The 19,080-nt window shown below is 39.6% G+C and overlaps 2 protein-coding genes and 1 long non-coding RNA gene across 3 annotated transcripts; 2 read left to right on the top strand and 1 right to left on the bottom strand.

The window, feature by feature from the left end:
• The first annotated feature begins 201 nt into the window (after positions 1–201).
• LOC130709893 (uncharacterized) lies at positions 202–1,125 on the top strand. Its single transcript, XM_057559025.1, has one exon. The coding sequence runs from the start codon at positions 202–204 to the stop codon at positions 1,123–1,125; it is 924 nt and encodes a 307-aa protein (XP_057415008.1).
• Positions 1,126–2,688: 1,563 nt separating this feature from the next.
• On the top strand, positions 2,689–10,585 carry LOC130727214 (uncharacterized). Its single transcript, XR_009015241.1, has 5 exons — positions 2,689–2,896; positions 3,021–3,138; positions 3,985–8,820; positions 8,945–9,062; positions 9,909–10,585. It is a non-coding gene; the product is annotated as an uncharacterized LOC130727214 (long non-coding RNA).
• A 4,628-nt stretch (positions 10,586–15,213) lies between these two features.
• LOC130727182 (uncharacterized) lies at positions 15,214–18,648 on the bottom strand. The gene is made up of 5 exons (XM_057578377.1): positions 18,076–18,648; positions 16,326–16,388; positions 16,128–16,190; positions 15,955–16,023; positions 15,214–15,867 (listed from the first exon to the last, which is right to left on the bottom strand). The coding sequence occupies exons 1-5, from the start codon at positions 18,391–18,393 to the stop codon at positions 15,628–15,630; spliced, it is 753 nt and encodes a 250-aa protein (XP_057434360.1). The 5' UTR covers positions 18,394–18,648; the 3' UTR covers positions 15,214–15,627.
• Positions 18,649–19,080: the final 432 nt, after the last annotated feature.

Below are 19,080 nucleotides of genomic sequence, written 5' to 3'. Positions count from 1 at the left end.
ACTAAAGTCGTGGAAGAGAGCAGCACGCACCAGCCAGGAAACAACTACTACAAATCAGCAAAGTATCAGTGGAGGGAAAAGGACAGAAATGGAGATACATGAAGAGGGAATTCAGCAGTATGGTGATGAGAAGAGAAACAGAACAACCATGGTCATTGACAATATATCGACAGTGCTGGAGGACCAGCACAGCCGAGAGCCATGAAAACAATCAGCTGGAACTGCAGGTGGCTTGGGAACCTTAATGCAGTTCGAACCTTGCAAAGGCTCACCACCACAGAAGATCCTGAAATAGTCTTCTTGATGGAGACACGTAGAAAAGCAAGCGAAATCAGAAGAACTGGAACAAACATGGGGTACAGAAATATACTAGCAGTGGACTGTAGAGGTGAAGGTAAAGCAAGGGGCGGAGGCCTTGCCATGTTCTGGAAGGAGGACACAAACCTAGAAATTATTTCGTACTCTCTGAATCACATCCTGGAAAAATTAGTGGATGTGGAGAATAATACCACATTCATAACAGGATTTTACGGATTTCCAGAGGAACAAAATAAGAAACGATCTTGGGATTTGCTCATTCAACTTAAAGCAGAGGTAAATGGTCATTGGATCTGCTTTGGTGACCTCAATGCAATTACTTCAAATTCAAAAAAAAAAAGAAGAGGGGGAGTAGATAAAACAGTGGAGCAACTAGATAGCTTCATTCAATGCCTCAATCAATGTGGTTTGGTGGACTTGGGCTATTTAGGACAATCATACACGTGGTGCAATGGAAGACAAGATGAGGCCAATATTCAGGAAAGGTTGGATAAGGGTGTTGCCACTCAATCCCTAATAGATGAATGGCCAACAACGACTGTGAGACACATGCATAGACACGAATCAGATCATTCCCCTCTTTTAATCCATGTCTCACGGCAACAACATGAAGATAATAGAAAAAAGAAGAGAGTTTTTAGGTTTAAGGAGCATCTAACCAGGGATCACAATATGGCTTACCATCTGAAAGATGCCTGGACGCAGGGTGGTGAGGGTTTTGAATGCAAGCTGGAAAGGGTAAAGGAGACTATTACTGCCATAGGAACTGAGTATGGAAGCATAAAAAAGAGGATAGCAGATACATAACAGAAACTAAAACAAGCTCAGAATAGACCACCAACCGCAGAAAACATGATGAACACGAAGAAAGTCGCAAAAGAACTCACAAAAAGGACAGAGTTGCATAAGCTCGTGTAGATATCCCCTTTGATCCTTTACGGCTGCAGAAAGGAGATAAGAATACAGGTTTTTTCCACGGGAAAGCAAACCAAAGAAACAAAAGAAACAGGATATCTCGTGTGAAGGATCAAAGGGGAAACTGGGTGTACAAGAAGGACAGAGTTGCATAAGCTTTTAAGCAATATTTTGAGGGCATTTTTCAAAGCATCCAACCAGGAAATGTAGATGTTGTTTGTCAAAAAATCAAAGGCAGAATCAACCATGCACAGGTAGAGGAATTGGAATCAGAATTTACAGCTGAGGAAGTTAGCTATGCACTCCAACAAATGCATCCCTTAAAAGCTTCGGGCCCGGTTGGTTTTCCGGCACTATTTTACCAACGATATTGGACAAAAGTAGGAGATGAAGTCACAAAGAAGGTGCTGAGTATTCTGAGTAGAAAGGAGGACCCCTCAAGCATTAACAAAACCTTCATCTGCCTATCCCAAAGGTTAAAATCCCTGAGCTTCCAAACGAATTCAAACCTATTAGCCTATGCAACGTCATCATGAAACTTGTGACGAAATGCATAGAAAATAGGATGAAAGAGTTTCTAGGGGATATTGTAAGAGAAGAGCAGAGTGTGTTCATCCCGGGAAGGCTAATCACAGACAATGCACTAACCGGCTTTGAGGTTTTCCATTACATGAAGAAAAAAAAGGAAAGGCAAGAAGGGATATTTAGCTTTAAAACTTGAAATGTCCAAAGCTTATGATAGAATTGAATGGTGTTTCCTCCGGCAGGTCCTTAATGCCATGGGATTCCCAACTCCCTTCACTGATATAATCCTCAAGTGTGTGTCCTCAGTCTCATACTCACTACTTATTAATGGTGAGCCTACCCCTCCTTTTTCCCCGGCAAGGGGTCTCCGTCAGGGAGACCCACTTTCAGTATACCTCTTCATTTTGTGTGTGGAAGCTTTCTCGGGACTTATTTCAGATCAAATCCAGAAAAAGAAACTTCATGGGATTCAGGTTGCTCGCGGTGCTCCCCATATTAGCCATTTGTTCTCCGCCGACGATAGCCTCATATTTAGTAGAGCCACAAAGGAAGAGGCTGATTGCTTGATGAATGTAATAAGAGAGTTGAAACGACCCGTTTTATATAATTATATTATTATTAGAAAATTGGAAAAGAAAAAAAAGGGATTCACTAAACCTAACTTACCCTAACCCACGTTGCAGCCCCACACCCCAATTACCATTGTCAATTGCAAAAACAAAAAGAAACCTAACATCCCCTTCAATCTTCCCCACGCATGTTACGATCTCCCCACACATAACGTCTTCGCTATCAAGAGCAGCAAAACTGTTTTCCCTGGACACACTCCAACCTCCATCCTTCTTTAGTTGTGTCACGTTCAGAGGGGAGTTCAACAGTAGCACCCAAGCATGGCGGAGATTATGCATTGCATTGTGCCGTAGTTGGAAGGTATGTCTTAGATGGAGAAGCCCTTGGCACAAAGATCTGTTGTGGCCCGTTAATTTCCCATTGATTTGGTGAGCTATTGAGAAGAATGGAGTTTTCTATGATTTGGTGAGGAATATTTTCCCTTGCAATGTCTAGAACCGATTGCTGCTCAAACCAAATTGTTGCAGCGCATGGAAGGATACAAAGTCATGGGAGGATACAATGTCAGGTGCACTCTATATTTGTGCGTTGTCTCTTTAATGATTGTGAGACCATAAATCATGGTGCTTTAGCTTGCTGTGCTCTCTCACATGAACCTAAAGTAAAATCTATTTTATTTTGGTTATAATTAGATATAGATGATACACAAGAAAGATGCAAATGGATGCATTTGGATTTAGCTGGTTCGAGTATTATGATGTGGCTGGAGCAATCCACTTGATTCATTATAGTGGTTGATTCATTGTAGTGGTGAGTGATTTTCCAATCATTGTGGCTTATTTTTAATAATTATATAATTGCTGATTTGATTATTTTATCATATCACTATTTATTAAATTGGGGAAACATGTTTTACCGTTACCATTCTTTAATTATCTGGAAACTGGTTTTAGGAAGTTGATTTGGAATCTGATTATGAACTAACATGAGAAAACCATTTATATTGCTTTGATTTTGGAAATTATGTGAAACTGTGATTGTGAATTTGGAAAGTTGATTATGAGACTTTTGACGAGACGTGAACTAGTTTGAGAAAACGGTTTTGGGGATCCTTGATAGAACCCCGTAGCCGTTAACGGAGGTAACGACCTAGGTGCACCTAGCTAGCTTGATTCCGGGAGGAGAGGGCTATCCGTTAGATGGAGCCGCCAGTGCACGGAAAGGGCTATCAACGAGATGTAGCTTCCCCCGATGATATGATACGATGCGACATGTGATATGAGAGAGGAAAGAGCTATCCGTTAGATGAAGCCGCCCCTATCGGAGAGGCTATCCCTTAGGAGGAGAGGGCTATCAACGAGATGGAGCCGCCTCACGGTTCTACATGTGTGACCCTATTAAATTATATTTCTGATTTTGAAATGCTTTCATATTATCGACATGATTTTTATTCAGTTTCATTGAAATGGTTATTTATAAACTTGACAGTTTGATCATCTCTTATTTGAAATGATTCTTATTAATATTATATATATTATACACTCTGATCTGATAGTGAAAAACTCGTGCTTCATATGTTTCCCGTTTCCTGTTCATGGTGGTTGTTAAATCCTCACTAAGTCTTTGTGACTTACCCCTTTATTATTTTATCCACAGATTCTTCAGCAGCTGAGTAACAAGCTGTTCTTGGATTCAGATTGTCAGTTGTCTTGCTGGTAGGCCTCCATCAGCTGGTGGCCTCATTGCTATTTTATTTCTCTTGATTCTAGTTATCTGCATCTATAGGGAGTCATAGGTGAATTTAGTTTGGGGTTGACGGTATCTTTTAATTTTAAAGGTTGACATTGAACGTCGAATTTTGGTTTTGTACCTTTTCTTGAAATTTTGGATTTTGGAGAATATTATTTAGCAGGTTGTGTTATTTTGAGATTACTGAAATACAGAGGAGACTTTGTCGTTTTTTTTATAAATTTATGCGGACGTATTTATCATGGCGAATTGGTTATAAATGGGTTATGTGTAAAAGGCTTGCCGGACTTGGGGTGATAGTCCGTGCGCCGGTCACGGCTTGGGATTTTTGGGTCGTGACAAAGTTGGTATCAGAGCCTTGGCTGTAGGTCCTATTAGCTGCAGACATGAGGTAGAGATAGAATCTTTCTAGTAAATGGTGAACCGCGGCACAATTTACTTTAGAGATGCTATTAACGCCTCATGAGAGTCCTAAAGTTGTTTCCAAGTGTGATTTGAGTTCGTTCCTCATTCATTGTGTTCCGAGTCATGTCATATATTCCATGAATATTCTGTGTTCAGTGGGGATGCCACCTAAATTAGGATTTTCATCATATGATGAGTTAACTTATTAGGACCCTCTCTTAGGAGGTCGTGGTCGGCGTTTTGGTTTAGGCCAAGGACCATTGCCGGTAGGCACTGGTTGCTCGGTTTTGTAGCCAATATTAACGTGCTTATGTTGAGGTAATGAAATACAAGGATGTCAGAGCTTACATTTGGTACGAAGGAATTTTAACATGATTTGAAATAACGTGTTGGACTGGTTGTTGGGCAGCAACAAGGGAACCCACATAAGAAAATTTATGAGCGTCAACTAGAGGTTAGATAGAGGAAAGTAACAACAAGTAGGTGCCACTAGACAGATTGAGGTCATATTAACTAGTCACATACAGCTTAAATCTCCTAATTTTCTAGTACTAGTGCAAGGCAGAATCCACAAAGGTTTATTAATGCTCTGGAGAAGCTATAGAGAGCATTAAGATGCTCACACTTAAGGGCGGTAAAGTTAATGTCATCCAGTTGGAGGATTGTAGCACATGATTGATCTAATGACTTTATGGTACGTGAGCGATTGGATCACCTCTGATAACGTGAACGAATTTTCCTAGAAACTCATAAATCTTTTTCTTCTAAATTGTTTGATATGACTTGACTTATAAGTTTGAACTGCTGGAGAAAATTGATTATAGTAGATAATCTTAAAACTTTATGTAGAGTCATAGACTAGATTTAAGGGGTCCTTACGATCCATTTTTCGTCAAATGCATTTTTGCATGAGATCTACACCTTGTTTTGCTTGTCAAAAGATCATCATGTAGCTTTCTTTGGAGATAGTAGGGTGTGATATTAGCGCAGTCAGACAAGTAATATTATGGAGGATTGTCTTGTGATTGTGGTGCAACTTCCTCTAGTCGTGGATAAGCCTTAGTAGCAGCGTCTTTAGCATTTTCTCTGACCCTTACAACACTTGGTGGCAGTTGGCCTTAGGAATTGGTTGTGACGCGAATGATGCTTTGGGCATTCATAATCTTCGGGAATAGAATCAAGAGAAGTTCTGTAACCAGATTAGTCTAATTTGAATTGGCTTTGAAACTTCAATTGAAGGAAGATGGTGAGTTTATAAAAATGAGAGTGTGGATGTGTGGTGTAAGATCATTGTTACAATTTTTGTTGGAACAGTTGGCATAAAGTTGCCTTGTCTCTTATAGAAAATGTAATTACCTTGGATTAGTTTCAGCATGTTAGTGAAATTGACTCTTGGCTTAATACTTCTATCGCGCTGTTTTGGGGAATATTGAGAAAGACATGTATTGTTTAATATACACAAAAAAACACATTGGTATTATTGTTTTAAAGTTTTAATATTACTTAATACTTATTATTAATCTTGTTATTATACCCTTTAGCTGCTTTGAAGGAAATGTGATGAGAAGGTCATGAAGTATCTTAGAAGAGCAGTAAAGTATTTGGTGGTTAAGGTCAAGGACAAAGTAGTGAAGTTTGAATTACCTAGAGAGTCATCTTTCTCATTTAGAGAGAGTGAAGTTAGGAACAATGCAATCCAATTTCAGCGGCGAAGTTAGAAGGTTCTTAAGGAAAGGTTGTCATAGATACTTGACTTTGGGTAAAAGGATACTCAAGCAGCTGGAAAGAAAAAATAGAAGAAATAGTGTGCGACTTTGTGATGAATTTCTTGATGTACTAATCAATAGACAATAGGCGAATAGAGTTTTCCATAAAAATTGGTTCCTAATACCAATCTTGTTTGTGGAGAAGCAAAGAGAAACTGTGTAGTTATGTGTTGACTACAGGCGGTTGGAGAATGTGGCAAAAAAAAAAATAGTACCTTATATAGATGAGTTGTTGATTGGTTGCATGAGCTCAATAGTTAGAAAAGAAAATATGACTTGTGATCTAGGTACCATCAAAGGAATATCAAGAAGGATATAATTTAGTAGAAAACTTTCAGAATATGTTGTGACCATAACGAGATATTAGTCATGTTTTTGGATTTAGTGATGCCACTGTTGTTATATGGATTTAATGAGCTACATCTTTAAATCACTCTTGAAATATTTAGTGATTGTACTTATTGATTAGTCTTGTATATTCCTAAGGATAAGGAAAAACACTAGAAGCTTGTTGATAATAGAGTTTGGTTTGGGTTGCTTGTTTCAACTCATTGTTGGCTCATCTAAAAATTCATTCTATTTTGGTTGATGATGTTGAATATGATCAAGGTCAAGATTCGTAGGTGACGAAGGTGGTAGAGGATTTCTAATGTGGAAAGGTTCCACGTTTAAAGGTAGACTCTCGATGACATTTTATGACTTTGATGTTGGTTGTGTTGTGTGAGCCTAATACTAGTATGAGGAGGAAAATAACATAGGATGCTTATCATTATTTTTTAAAATCATACATTGGGTTTTAATAAAATGCATTAGGATATGAAGAAATTTTGTTTATGGGAAAGAATGAAGAAAGACATCGAAAATTGATTTATGAATGTTCAGCATGTTAGCAAGTGAAGGTTGAGCATTAAAGCGAGTTATGTTGCTTCAGTCTATTAAGATACCATAGGGAAAATGAGAAGGTGTTGTTTCGAACTTGGTGAGAGGTTTGCTTTGGAATATAATGAGTTATGATTTTGTATCAGTGATTATGGATTAACTGGTTGAGCATGAACACTTTCGCCTATAAAAGTACTTACACTACAACATTGTATGGTTTACCTTGGTTGAGATTGTTTGTTTGCATGGTGTAAACTTGTTTATAATTTCAGATCAAGGAGCTTAATTGAATGCATTATTTTAGAAGACTGTCAAAGTTGTTGTGGGGTCCCATTTGAATTTGGGTACAACTTTCTATCCTTAAATTGATGGCTGATTTAAGAGGATTATTCAGATCTCGGAAGATATATTTTGTGCATGTGTTTTTAGACTTTAGAAGGAGTTGAGAGCATAATTTGTCTTTAACGAAGTTCGCTTATAATAGCAACTATCAGCCTAGCATTAATATTGTACAATTTGAGGCTTTGTATATATGGTAGGGGATGTAGGAATCGATAGATTAGTTGAATATGGAGAAACTAAACTTGTACGTCCATACCCTATCCAAGATGCAATAGAGAAAGTTAGACTAGTTTAGGTCATTTGGGTACAGGTCAAGGTAAACAAAATTATTATGTTGATTGGAGGCCACACCCTTTTGAGTTTGCAGTTGGTGACCCTATGTTTTAAGTGTTTTTATGATAAAAGAAGTGGTGCAGTTTGGTAAAAAGGGAAATGAGTCCATGATTGATTGAGTCATTTGATATATAGGAGTAGTTGGCCCTATGAATTATTGATTGACATCTCTACCGAATTTTATATAGTTCACAAAGTTTCATGTTTATATGCTTCAGAAATATCTCTATGATCCTTCCCTCGTTGTTTGTAATGAGAATGTATTGTTAGATGAACCTTTATCTTATATGGAGTTTATGGTAGGAATAGTGGATAGAAAGGGTGAGATGCCTACATTCTAAGGACCTTGGTTTAATGATAGTACCCTGGCAATGAACAATTGGTGAAGAGATGACTTTGAAACCAAGGTAGAGTGATGCACAAGACTTTAAAATTCGAGGACGAATTTTTCTAAGGGGGGAAGATTGAAACAACCCGTTTTATATAATTATATTATTATTAGAAAATTGGAAAAGAAAAAAAAAGGATTCACTAAACCTAACTTACCCTAACCCACGTTGCAGCCCCACACCCCAATTACCATTGTCAATTACAAAAACAAAAAGAAACCTAACATCCCCTTCAATCTTCCCCACGCATGTTACGATCTCCCCACACATAACGTCTTCGCTATCAAGAGCAGCAAAACTGTTTTCCCTGGACACACTCCAACCTCCATCCTTCTTTAGTTGTGTCACGTTCAGAGGGGAGTTCAACAGTAGCACCCAAGCATGGCAAAGATTATGCATTGCATTGTGCCGTAGTTGGAAGGTATGTCTTAGATGGAGAAGCCCTTGGCACAAAGATCTGTTGTGGCCCGTTAATTTCCCATTGATTTGGTGAGCTATTGAGAAGAATGGAGTTTTCTATGATTTGGTGAGGAATATTTTCCCTTGCAATGTCTAGAACCGATTGTTGTTCAAACCAAATTGTTGCAGCGCATGGAAGGATACAAAGTCATGGAAGGATACAATGTCAGGTGCACTCTATATTTGTGCGTTGTCTCTTTAATGATTGTGAGACCATAAATCATGGTGCTTTAGCTTGCTGTGCTCTCTCACATGAACCTAAAGTAAAATCTATTTTATTTTGGTTATAATTAGATATAGATGATACACAAGAAAGATGCAAATGGATGCATTTGGATTTAGCTGGTTCGAGTATTATGATGTGGCTGGAGCAATCCACTTGATTCATTATAGTGGTTGATTCATTGTAGTGGTGAGTGATTTTCCAATCATTGTGGCTTATTTTTAATAATTATATAATTGCTGATTTGATTATTTTATCATATCACTATTTATTAAATTGGGGAAACATGTTTTACCGTTACCATTCTTTAATTATCTGGAAACTGGTTTTAGGAAGTTGATTTGGAATCTAATTATGAACTGACATGAGAAAACCATTTATATTGCTTTGATTTTGGAAATTATGTGAAACTGTGATTGTGAATTTGGAAAGTTGATTATAAGACTTTTGACGAGATGTGAACTGGTTTGAGAAAACGGTTTTGGGGATCCTTGATAGAACCCCGTAGCCGTTAACGGACGTAACGACCTAGGTGCACCTAGCTAGCTTGATTCCGGGAGGAGAGGGCTATCCGTTAGATGGAGCCGCCAGTGCACGGAAAGGGCTATCAACGAGATGTAGCTTCCCCCGATGATATGATACGATGCGACATGTGATATGAGAGAGGAAAGAGCTATCCGTTAGATGAAGCCGCCCCTATCGGAGAGGCCATCCCTTAGGAGGAGAGGGCTATCAACGAGATGGAGCCGCCTCACGGTTCTACATGTGTGACCCTATTAAATTATATTTCTGATTTTGAAATGCTTTCATATTATCGACATGATTTTTATTCAGTTTCATTGAAATGGTTATTTATAAACTTGACAGTTTGATCATCTCTTATTTGAAATGATTCTTATTAATATTATATATATTATACACTCTGATCTGATAGTGAAAAACTCGTGCTTCATATGTTTCCCCTTTCCTGTTCATGGTGGTTGTTAAATCCTCACTAAGTCTTTGTGACTTACCCCTTTATTATTTTATCCACAGATTCTTCAGCAGCTGAGTAACAAGTTGTTCCTGGATTCAGATTGTCAGTGGTCTTGCTGGTAGGCCTCCATCAGCTGGTGGCCTCATTGCTATTTTATTTCTCTTGATTCTAGTTATCTGCAGCTATAGGGAGTCATAGGTGAATTTAGTTTGGGGTTGACTGTATCTTTTAATTTTAAAGGTTGACATTGAACGTCGAATTTTGGTTTTGTACCTTTTCTTGAAATTTTGGATTTTGGAGAATATTATTTAGCAGGTTGTGTTATTTTGAGATTACTGAAATACAGAGGAGACTTTGTCGTTTTTTTTATAAATTTATGCGGACGTATTTATCATGGCGAATTGGTTATAAATGGGTTATGTGTAAAAGGCTTGCCGGACTTGGGGTGATAGTCCGTGCGCCGGTCACGGCTTGGGATTTTTGGGTCGTGACAAGAGTATAAGAAGGCTTCAGGTCAACTTGTTAACTTGGACAAGTCAGAAATTTCTTTCAGCCGAAACGTGCCAGAAACCAGTATGGAAACGATCCGAGATAGGATGGGTGTAAAGGTTGTGACTATCCATGATAATTACCTGGGTCTCCCTACTGTTATTGGACATTCAAAGAAGGCAATCTTTGGGAAGATACAAGAAAGAGTTTGGAGGAAGCTCCAAGGGTGGAAAGAGAAGACACTATCAAAGGGCGGGAAAAGAAACATTGATCAAATCTGTGACTCAATCTATCCCTAATTACATCATGAGCTGTTTCAAAATCCCAAGTGGAATTTGCTCAAAGATAGAAGGCAACCTAGCAAACTTTTGGTGGGGCCAAAAAGGGACTGAAAGGAAGATCCATTGGGCGGCTTGGAAGCATCTTTGCAAACCCAAAAACAAAGGAGGACTAGGATTTAGGGACCTAGAAGAGTTCAACAAAGCTCTTTTGGAAAAGCAAGCTTGGAGACTTCTCAATTCTGAAAACTCTCTCTTATACAAAACCTGGAAAGCAAAATACTTTCCCAGGAAGGACTTGCTCAGTGCCAAGGTTCTAAATATCGCTCCGTTACATGAATATCGTCCGCGAAATATCGGTTTCGGTGGCCACCGATACCGTTACAGGACGATATCACGGTGGGAAGGGAAATCACATATATCGTTCGCAACGGAACGGTATCGCGGCCGCAACGGACGCAACTTTACTCCGTTTTCCCCGCAACAGAGGCTCCCTCTGCTCCAAACTCCATTTTCATTGTTGGAAAGGAGGTACAGCTGCAACTCAACCATCATTTTTCTGCTTCGTGGTCTTCACATCACTTGATCTTCACATTTTCTGTCTTCTCGCTGCCAGATCTGTGGTTTTTGTTGGTGGTATTGCGAATCTAGGGTGTGGCCGTGTGTTTTAGTTTTGGTTGGTCAAGTAGCGGCTAAAGAGAGAGGAAATGCAGAAAGGAAAGGGATAAGAAACAGACACAGTGACACCTAAAAGTAAATGAGTCAAATGGAGGTGTGAGGGGATAAGATAAAAGAGCCTCAAGTCATATAAAATGGGTCTGCATAATTCATTGATCAAATCTGGCCCAATAAAACCTTGTCAATTTGGTTTTCGTAACTATGAATACTTATTGATTATGTTAAGGTGAGAAATTTATTATATTGGTTCATATTTTATTACTTTTAATTCATTTTATTCTTTAAATATCTTATATTAATAAGAAAATTAATTCATGAGAATTTTAGTATAAGTTGTGAATCATTCACACCGCAACAGCCGCAACACACATCGCAACAACCGTAATAACCGCAACTGTGAAAACCGAAACGCGACCGCAACCGTGTCCGCGACCGATATTTAAAACCTTGCTCAGTGCTAATATAGGCCATCAACCAAGCTTTGCGTGGAGAAGCATATGGGGAACACTAAATTTCATTAGAGCTAGCATCAAACGGAGAGTGGGAAATGGCAGAAAAATCAGAATCGGGGAAGACCCCTGGCTACCTGGAGAAGGACCGAGAAACATCATATCACCTCCTATACCTGAGACAGAAAATTACAAGGTAGCTGATCTGATAGAAGAAGGTGGAAGGCGCTGGAATTGTCAAAAGCTCTAGAGCTTGTTCAGCCCCGCTAAAGCAAACATCATCAAAACTATTCCACTCAGCTGGAGAGATACTGAGGACAGAATGATGTGGTGGTGGAGCAGAAATGGACGATTCTCAGTTAAATCAGCCTACTATCAATGCCAAAGCAGCGGAATTTCTGACACTGCGAGTGGACCCAACACCACAAACTTCCCTTGGATGAAGCTATGGAGAGTCAAAGTACCCAACAAAGTAAAGCACTTTATCTATAGAGCTGTGAATAATATCACGCCGTGTAGAGCGAACCTGGAAAGGAGAGGCATCCAAGTTCAAGAACAATGTATCTTATGTGGTGAAGAAGTGCCTGAATCTCAAGCTCATCTCTTCCTCAATTGCCCATGGACTCGAGCCTCATGGTTTGCTCATCCCTTAGGAGTGAGGATCAACTCGACACATTCAAATGTAATAGACTGGTTGAGTAATATCTGCAACAGCCAACCAACTGAGATAACTGCTCAAATTTTTCAAGGAACATGGGCGGTTTGGAAAGCAAGAAATGATGCCCTGTTCAATGAGACAAAACCAGACCCGAGTGCAATAATGGGACCAACGATGAATTGGCTCTCAGAATGGCAAGAAGCACAGGGAACAAAGGGAGAAAGTAGCAAAGAAGAGACGACAGGAGCATGGAAGGCACCAAGAGAAGGGAGAATCAAGATTAATGTTGAAGCAGGATGGACTGGAACAAACTCCACTGGCTTTGGTTTTGTGGCACGCTCTCACACTGGAACTCTACTAGTGGCGGGCACACAATTGGAAGAACAAAGACTGGACCCGCTCATTGCAGAGGTTGTGACTTTAAGATGGAGCATTCAACAAGCCTTGGATCTAGGAATGGATAGTGTGCTGTTTGAATCAGACTCTCTTGCAGTGATCAAAGCAATAAGAGCTGAATCAAGCTTGTGGACTATTCAGGATATTGTTCTTGATTGCTTAGCTCTAGCCTCTAGCTGAAAGTTTCTATGATATTTCTTTTCTCCATGTAATTCGTAAGGCAAATATGCCTGCCCATTTGCTTTCCTCTTTGGCTTGTAAGTATCAAGACCAGTTATGGTGGGATATACCTCCAACTGAGATTGATAATGCTTTGTTTGTAGACGCTGCCTTATCTTTAATCAAATGAGCATTGAAATTTAAAAAAAAAAATTGAAGTTTGAACTTGGTTAAGAGCTCTGATCGTGAGTTAGTGTCTTCTGATGCTATAAATTATCTTCAACATTTCCTACTTCGTTTTAGTTTCAAAATAGCTTGGGTGGTTGCTCGTACTCTAGCGAGATGTTTACAGCTCGGTCGACCAAATAATTTCTAATGATTCACAGCCTCTCAAGGCTTGGAGCTAAGTTAGCAACATAAGCCTTTGAATTTTTTATTGGAGAGTTGGCTAGAGCTTTGACGTGATGTAGGCCACCTGTTCGTCGGCCATATAAAAACTTAACAGTCTACAACCTTCCAAGTCTTGGAGTTACAAGTACAGCCACGAAAGCCTTTGCCATTTATTTTGAGGAATAATTATCGAACTTTGTCTAAGACCAAATAGCCCCTAACGGCAAAGGAAGCAAATCGAAGTCAAGCACAAAAATTTTCAGGTTCAAATCTTTAACTTATTCAATATAAAACCTAATGCAGTTTGTCATATGTACAATTTACTAGTATTTCATAACAAACAATTCACGCAATAGTGTTGCTAATTAACAATGATGAGCATTATAAGTTCTGTTTAGTCCTGCAAAAACAACAATGCACGCGAGCAAGAACCATGAGATACAGACACAGTTTAAATCAGGAGGCGTTGCTTTTTTGAGTTTTGACCAAGATTAGACGCAATTGCAAGCATCTTTTCTTGTCATCCCATACATAATGACAAGGAACCGGTTCACACTCCTCTTTACGGGACGGTAAAGTACTTGACCTTCTTTTTGCCGCAAGCTTTTGTTTCTAGAGGGAGGGACCCCATAAAACTGTTCAAAAGAATAAGTCTACACAAAAGGCATATTTGCCAGCCAACAACCAAAACCACAACAAAATGGAAAAGAAAAATACTAGTTATGAAAGGGTCATCACTCATCAGGGTTCATTATAACCGACATGGGAGAATAGTCTGTATTGGCTCAGGATTCTGTTTATATTTTACAAATGTGTTCAATTTGAATTTGAACTTTAGGTAAATGAATATGTGAAAGATCAAGCTCCTCCTCACATGACCATAGCTGTCCCCCCAGTGTATACAGAGCACGTGACCACTAGTGTTATGTTCATCCAATTGGATATTATACTTTTTTATCCCACATCTCATGATCCAGGGAATTTTATTTCTAAGTTGTTGGGAAAGCCATTTGTGAAATAGAATAATACTTACTAGTTACTACCAACAAAACAAATAGTTCAGTTTGAGAAGAACTTGAATCCACCACCGCGATCAGCGAATCTTACACACCACAACCATCATGGCAGTGAGGAAAAATCCTACAAAAGTCATACATAGTGGGCTGGGCTGCCGACATTGTTTTCTGTGTTCCTCGAGAACAGATATTGCTTTCCCATAACGCATTCTCAAACCAATAAACATCTGGGTTAATGGTCAAATTGGTCCCTGTGTTTGTAGTCAATTTTGATTTTAGTCCCTTCCCGAAAAAAACTTGCTGATATCTCCCTGCAGTTGCAAGCATTTTGGTATTAGTCCTCGCCGAAGGACGGAGCTCCGGCGAGAGTGCCCAATAGCATGCCAGAGCTGACGTGGCTTTATCCACATCATTTTTTTATCGTTTTTTAGGGTTTCTAGGTTCTTTTTTATCTTTCTTTCTAATGAAACTAATTTCAATTTTTGAATTTTTTTCAGTTTCTATTTGTTATTTTAATTAGAAAATAAATATCTAGAAATTAAAATTTAATTAAAAATGATGTGGATAAAGCCACGTCAACTCTGAGCTGCCACTGGGCACTATCGTCGGAGCTCCGCCCTCCGGCGAGGACTAATACCAAAATTCTTGCAACTGCAGGGAGATATCGACAAGTTTTTTCCGGGGAAGGACTAAAATCAAAATTTACTACAAACACAGGGACCAATTCGACCATTAACCCTAAACATCCTCAAAGAGGTGACTCACAGACACAACATAGGAAATCCCTAGATATTAAAGAAATGAAGGTGCGCCAATAAATTTTTACTAGATTAACGTAAAACACCATCATGTAAAGGAATCCAAAAGAGCTTTAAGCCACAAAAGAATGGTTCTACATCTTACATGATTGAAGAATCCCCAAATCAGAAATTCAGAGGCTTTATTTTAGCCCCTTAAAACTAAAGCAATTTCAGAATGAGGAATCACGTTGATATATCTCTCTACTCTAAGCCTAAAGGCTAGAACTAACTTGAGAAACAATTTCCATTACCATCAACCACCAGTTCTTATCCTTTCACTGAGAATTGGTAGTAGCATGAAGAGATGTTTCTCCTGCAGGACGTTTTCCATTGGATTAGAGCCTTCAAAATGCTCTCTCTGGCCCTGTACATTGTTCAGAGTTGTTTTTCCCCAACCGTTCCAAGAGTCCTCCTCCATTCTGGAGGATGATAACAAGCAGGTAGGTCTCAAGTCTCTGAACTAATTCATACCACAGTGAAGGAAGCATCATCAGAGGGCATCATGTTTAGATCAGGTATCAAGAAAAAGCTATCCCCTGTTGACTCCATCCCGTTTGGCCTGGTTTCTGATGCTTGTGAATGAGTGTCATCCTGGGTGACACGTGTCACAGGGGCTATTCTCTGGTGGGGTTGACCAGCAAGTGTACTCTTCAGTGCAGCAGATGCTGGACTAGGTTTGGCATGAGATTTTGATCCTACATCAAGCTGAGAACATACAAAATGAATTGAGGTCAGAAACAAAATGGGCATTTCAGAAAATTATTCTATACAGTTTGAGAAAAGTGTATAGACCTTCATCCTCTTCAAACTCTGATTTTTAACCCTCTCTGCTTCAAAACTTGCTTTTGTAGTTGCTATCTCCTGTAAGACAATAGTGACATTATTATTAAATCAATTAATCAAACATGGCATCTTAATCATGATTCTTGATTATTAAAAAAATATGCACAAGATCAGAAAGATACCTTTTTTAAACATACCCTTTCCTTCAGCAGGGAGGTCTCCTCTTCCTGTAATTGTGCAAATGTCTGGAGATGACAAATAAAATAATATTCATGATCAACATTCATATGTAACATATCAGCAGCCAATCAGAGGCCATTGAAAATGGCAGAACTCAACCCATAAATCATAATTGACCAAGATGAAATGAATAGCTTTACCTTCTTCTTTCTACACTTCTTGGCAGAGGCAGAGTTGCCGGTGTATCCACTTGTAGCAGTAGCCTGAAATTTTGTTTCGATCATCAAGCATTAGCAAAACAGTGACAATATCAATAGACACAAATCAAATCAGCCATCACAACTTGAGGAATGCAATGCATCTTATATTATAACATCTAAAATTTATAGGCAGTAGGTAAATTGTTGGTCCCACCGCACCTGATTTATGCATTAAGAATGGGACACGTCTGAGATGAGTGAGAATGACAACGAAGGCCATACCCATCCCTCACCCACCATCAGGCCCATTGAATATTGTTAATTCATACACACAGAAACAAATCAGCACAGGACAGCTAGCATTATAGCATAACATACTACTCACGTGATAGCACGTGAGAATCTGCTCCTCACGTGACATGGATCACGTGAGCTAGGGTGCACACACACTCGAGTGAAAGTGGGCCTCGTGCCGCAGAAGCTGGGCGGTGCCTGTTTTCAACACCACTCCATACCCAACCAAATCCATAAGCTAAGGGATTTCATTTTCCTATTTATGCCACCAACTTTAGCTACCGTTAAACGCTTTCACTGTCACCCTCGTGATTCCCTATCTACCTCATCATAATGGTTCCTTCTGTGGTGTAGCTGCTTCTGAATTATGCGTGTCTGTGTGTGCTATGCGCCTATCACATCTCTAACACGAGAAATCCCTCTCCCCATCAATGCAAAATGTATTCAAACCATTGGTTACAACTATTTAATGCTTTGAAAAAAAAGGGGTGGGTACTATAGCAACAAATGCATACGGTCTATTCGTATTCGTTGGAGTTAGAATTCTCTGAAATCCTATCATAATTTAGGATCATAGGATGACAAAGAACCCTAACTGCGACGAATACAGGATTACCGACTGCGATGAATCCAACAATCCAAGTCTATTTGTATAGAACCAGCCACTAACTCGGGACACTAACTTCAACGAACCGCACAACCGTCACGACGCAAACCATAAGGGCGTAAGGACCCACCACCCATGATGTAAATTGACACAAATACCCCTCACGCTCCCAGTGCGATTTTTATATTTTACTTATAATAGAAAATAAAAGTAAAAAGGGTTGCTGATTCTTTTCTCGTAGTAGTAGGAATACAGATTTTCAACTTTTGTCAGTCAGCAGAAGAAAAGCGTGTCGTGGAATCTTCTTTAGATAATTGTACCCATGGAGGGTATTTTCGTCAATGACTCAACGAACCGGTGCGAGCAGAAACAAAACGCCAAACTCGTTTTTCATTGCTGACATCAACGCCACAAATTTCTCAGGGCAGTTTCCGTCGTCACCATGATGAAAAAACGAGTTCAGATTCGAAGAAACAAACACATGTAAACCGCAAACGCATCATCAAACTCGATAATCCAGAAGCAGTTGATGGAAGGAAGAAGAGTCAGTTTCTATGTTGAAAAAACAAACAAAAAAATGGAGAAATTGACAGATTTGCCCCGTCATCGTCTGGTGTCAGCGCAAAACTGAAAACGATTTGCGATTGGGAAACGAAAAACGCTACTGGCCTTAAGGCCTGTGACTGTGAGAAAAGAGATCAAGGGCAAAATTGTCAAAACTGTAAGAAAACGTCTTTACGAAGGTAAGAATCTCATGATGCCGCCGTTTCAACCGCCGAGAGCCACAAAGCTCCGACGGCGGAGGTTGACAAATTCATGTAGATAGATAGATGTATAGAGAGAGAGTACCTTGGATCTGGAGGCGTGGTGGTGGCGGCTGGAGTCTTCGTAACCATCGGCGGTGGCGGAGGGAGAAGCGCCGCCGCTCCATGAGAGAGGAGTGGTTGGACTGCATCTGGTGGAAACGGCGCCGGCAGCGTCGCAGCGAGAGACGGAAGCGGTTAGTCTCGATCTTGAGCGTGGCTGTTTTTGCCCCCAGGAGAACGGCAGAGCGGCCATAACCGGAGATTTGGTTGAAGCACGTTGCTGTTTGAGGCGAATCAGAAGCTCGGCGACGACGGCGTCGTCCGCCATGGCAACTCGCACCCAGTAATCGTTGACAGTCATCGGTGGAAGATGATAGTCATGTAAGAGAGAGAGAGAAGAGAGAGTGGCGGAGGGTGAAAACTGAAAATGACAAAGAGAAAGGGAATGAGAGGTTTATATATATGTGTGAATTGTGATTGATAATATATAAATAATTAAGAGGTAGTGAAATTTTGTGGCGGTGAAGAGGAATAAAAATGGAGCAGAGGAAGGAAGGGTTGAGAGATGATCGAAGAAGGTAGGGGTGGGTGTGGTCATGGTGGGGTCTTCACTCTTTTATGCTCTTTCTTACTCTCTTCTCTTTCGGAACCACTTTTGCTGACATGCGCCACCTTCATTACGAATTAATATTTATTATTCACTTTCCTTATTTTTGGTTCTAATCCTCAAATTATATTCAATTTTTGTTTTTCAATGTTTAGTGGGAAATGATTGATTTTGATTTGTTGAAAATGTTGTTTGTGATTGGCATTACTCTTTGAAATTGTTTGTTGTAATTTCTACTCATTGAGTTCATTGAGACTTATGTTACTACTCACTCTTATTACTTGGCTAGCCACCATGAGTACAATGATATTGGCCCTTGATTGAAGGACATGTAGTACTCTACTATAGCCGGAGATGATGGGGAATAAGCCAAGGATTTGTCGTAAAAATTGATGTGTTGGCCAAAAGCATGACATCAAACTAGTGGATATGTGCAAAATT

This window comes from Lotus japonicus, chromosome 1 (genome assembly GCF_012489685.1).
Source record: "Lotus japonicus ecotype B-129 chromosome 1, LjGifu_v1.2".
Lineage (NCBI taxonomy): Eukaryota > Viridiplantae > Streptophyta > Magnoliopsida > Fabales > Fabaceae > Lotus > Lotus japonicus.
The sequence above is the reverse complement of the archived record's forward strand: the minus strand, read 5'-3'. Positions and strand labels throughout refer to the sequence as shown.

Coding starts and splice junctions, on each gene's coding strand:
- LOC130727182 (XM_057578377.1), bottom strand. CDS start 18,393: ATGACTGTCAACGATTACTGGGTGCGAGTTGCCATGGCGGACGACGCC. Junction 16,191..16,325: donor AGAAGTGTAGAAAGAAGAAG/GTAAAGCTATTC, acceptor TGTCATCTCCAG/ACATTTGCACAATTACAGGA. Junction 16,024..16,127: donor AAAGGGTATGTTTAAAAAAG/GTATCTTTCTGA, acceptor ATTGTCTTACAG/GAGATAGCAACTACAAAAGC.
- LOC130709893 (XM_057559025.1), top strand. CDS start 202: ATGAAAACAATCAGCTGGAACTGCAGGTGGCTTGGGAACCTTAATGCA.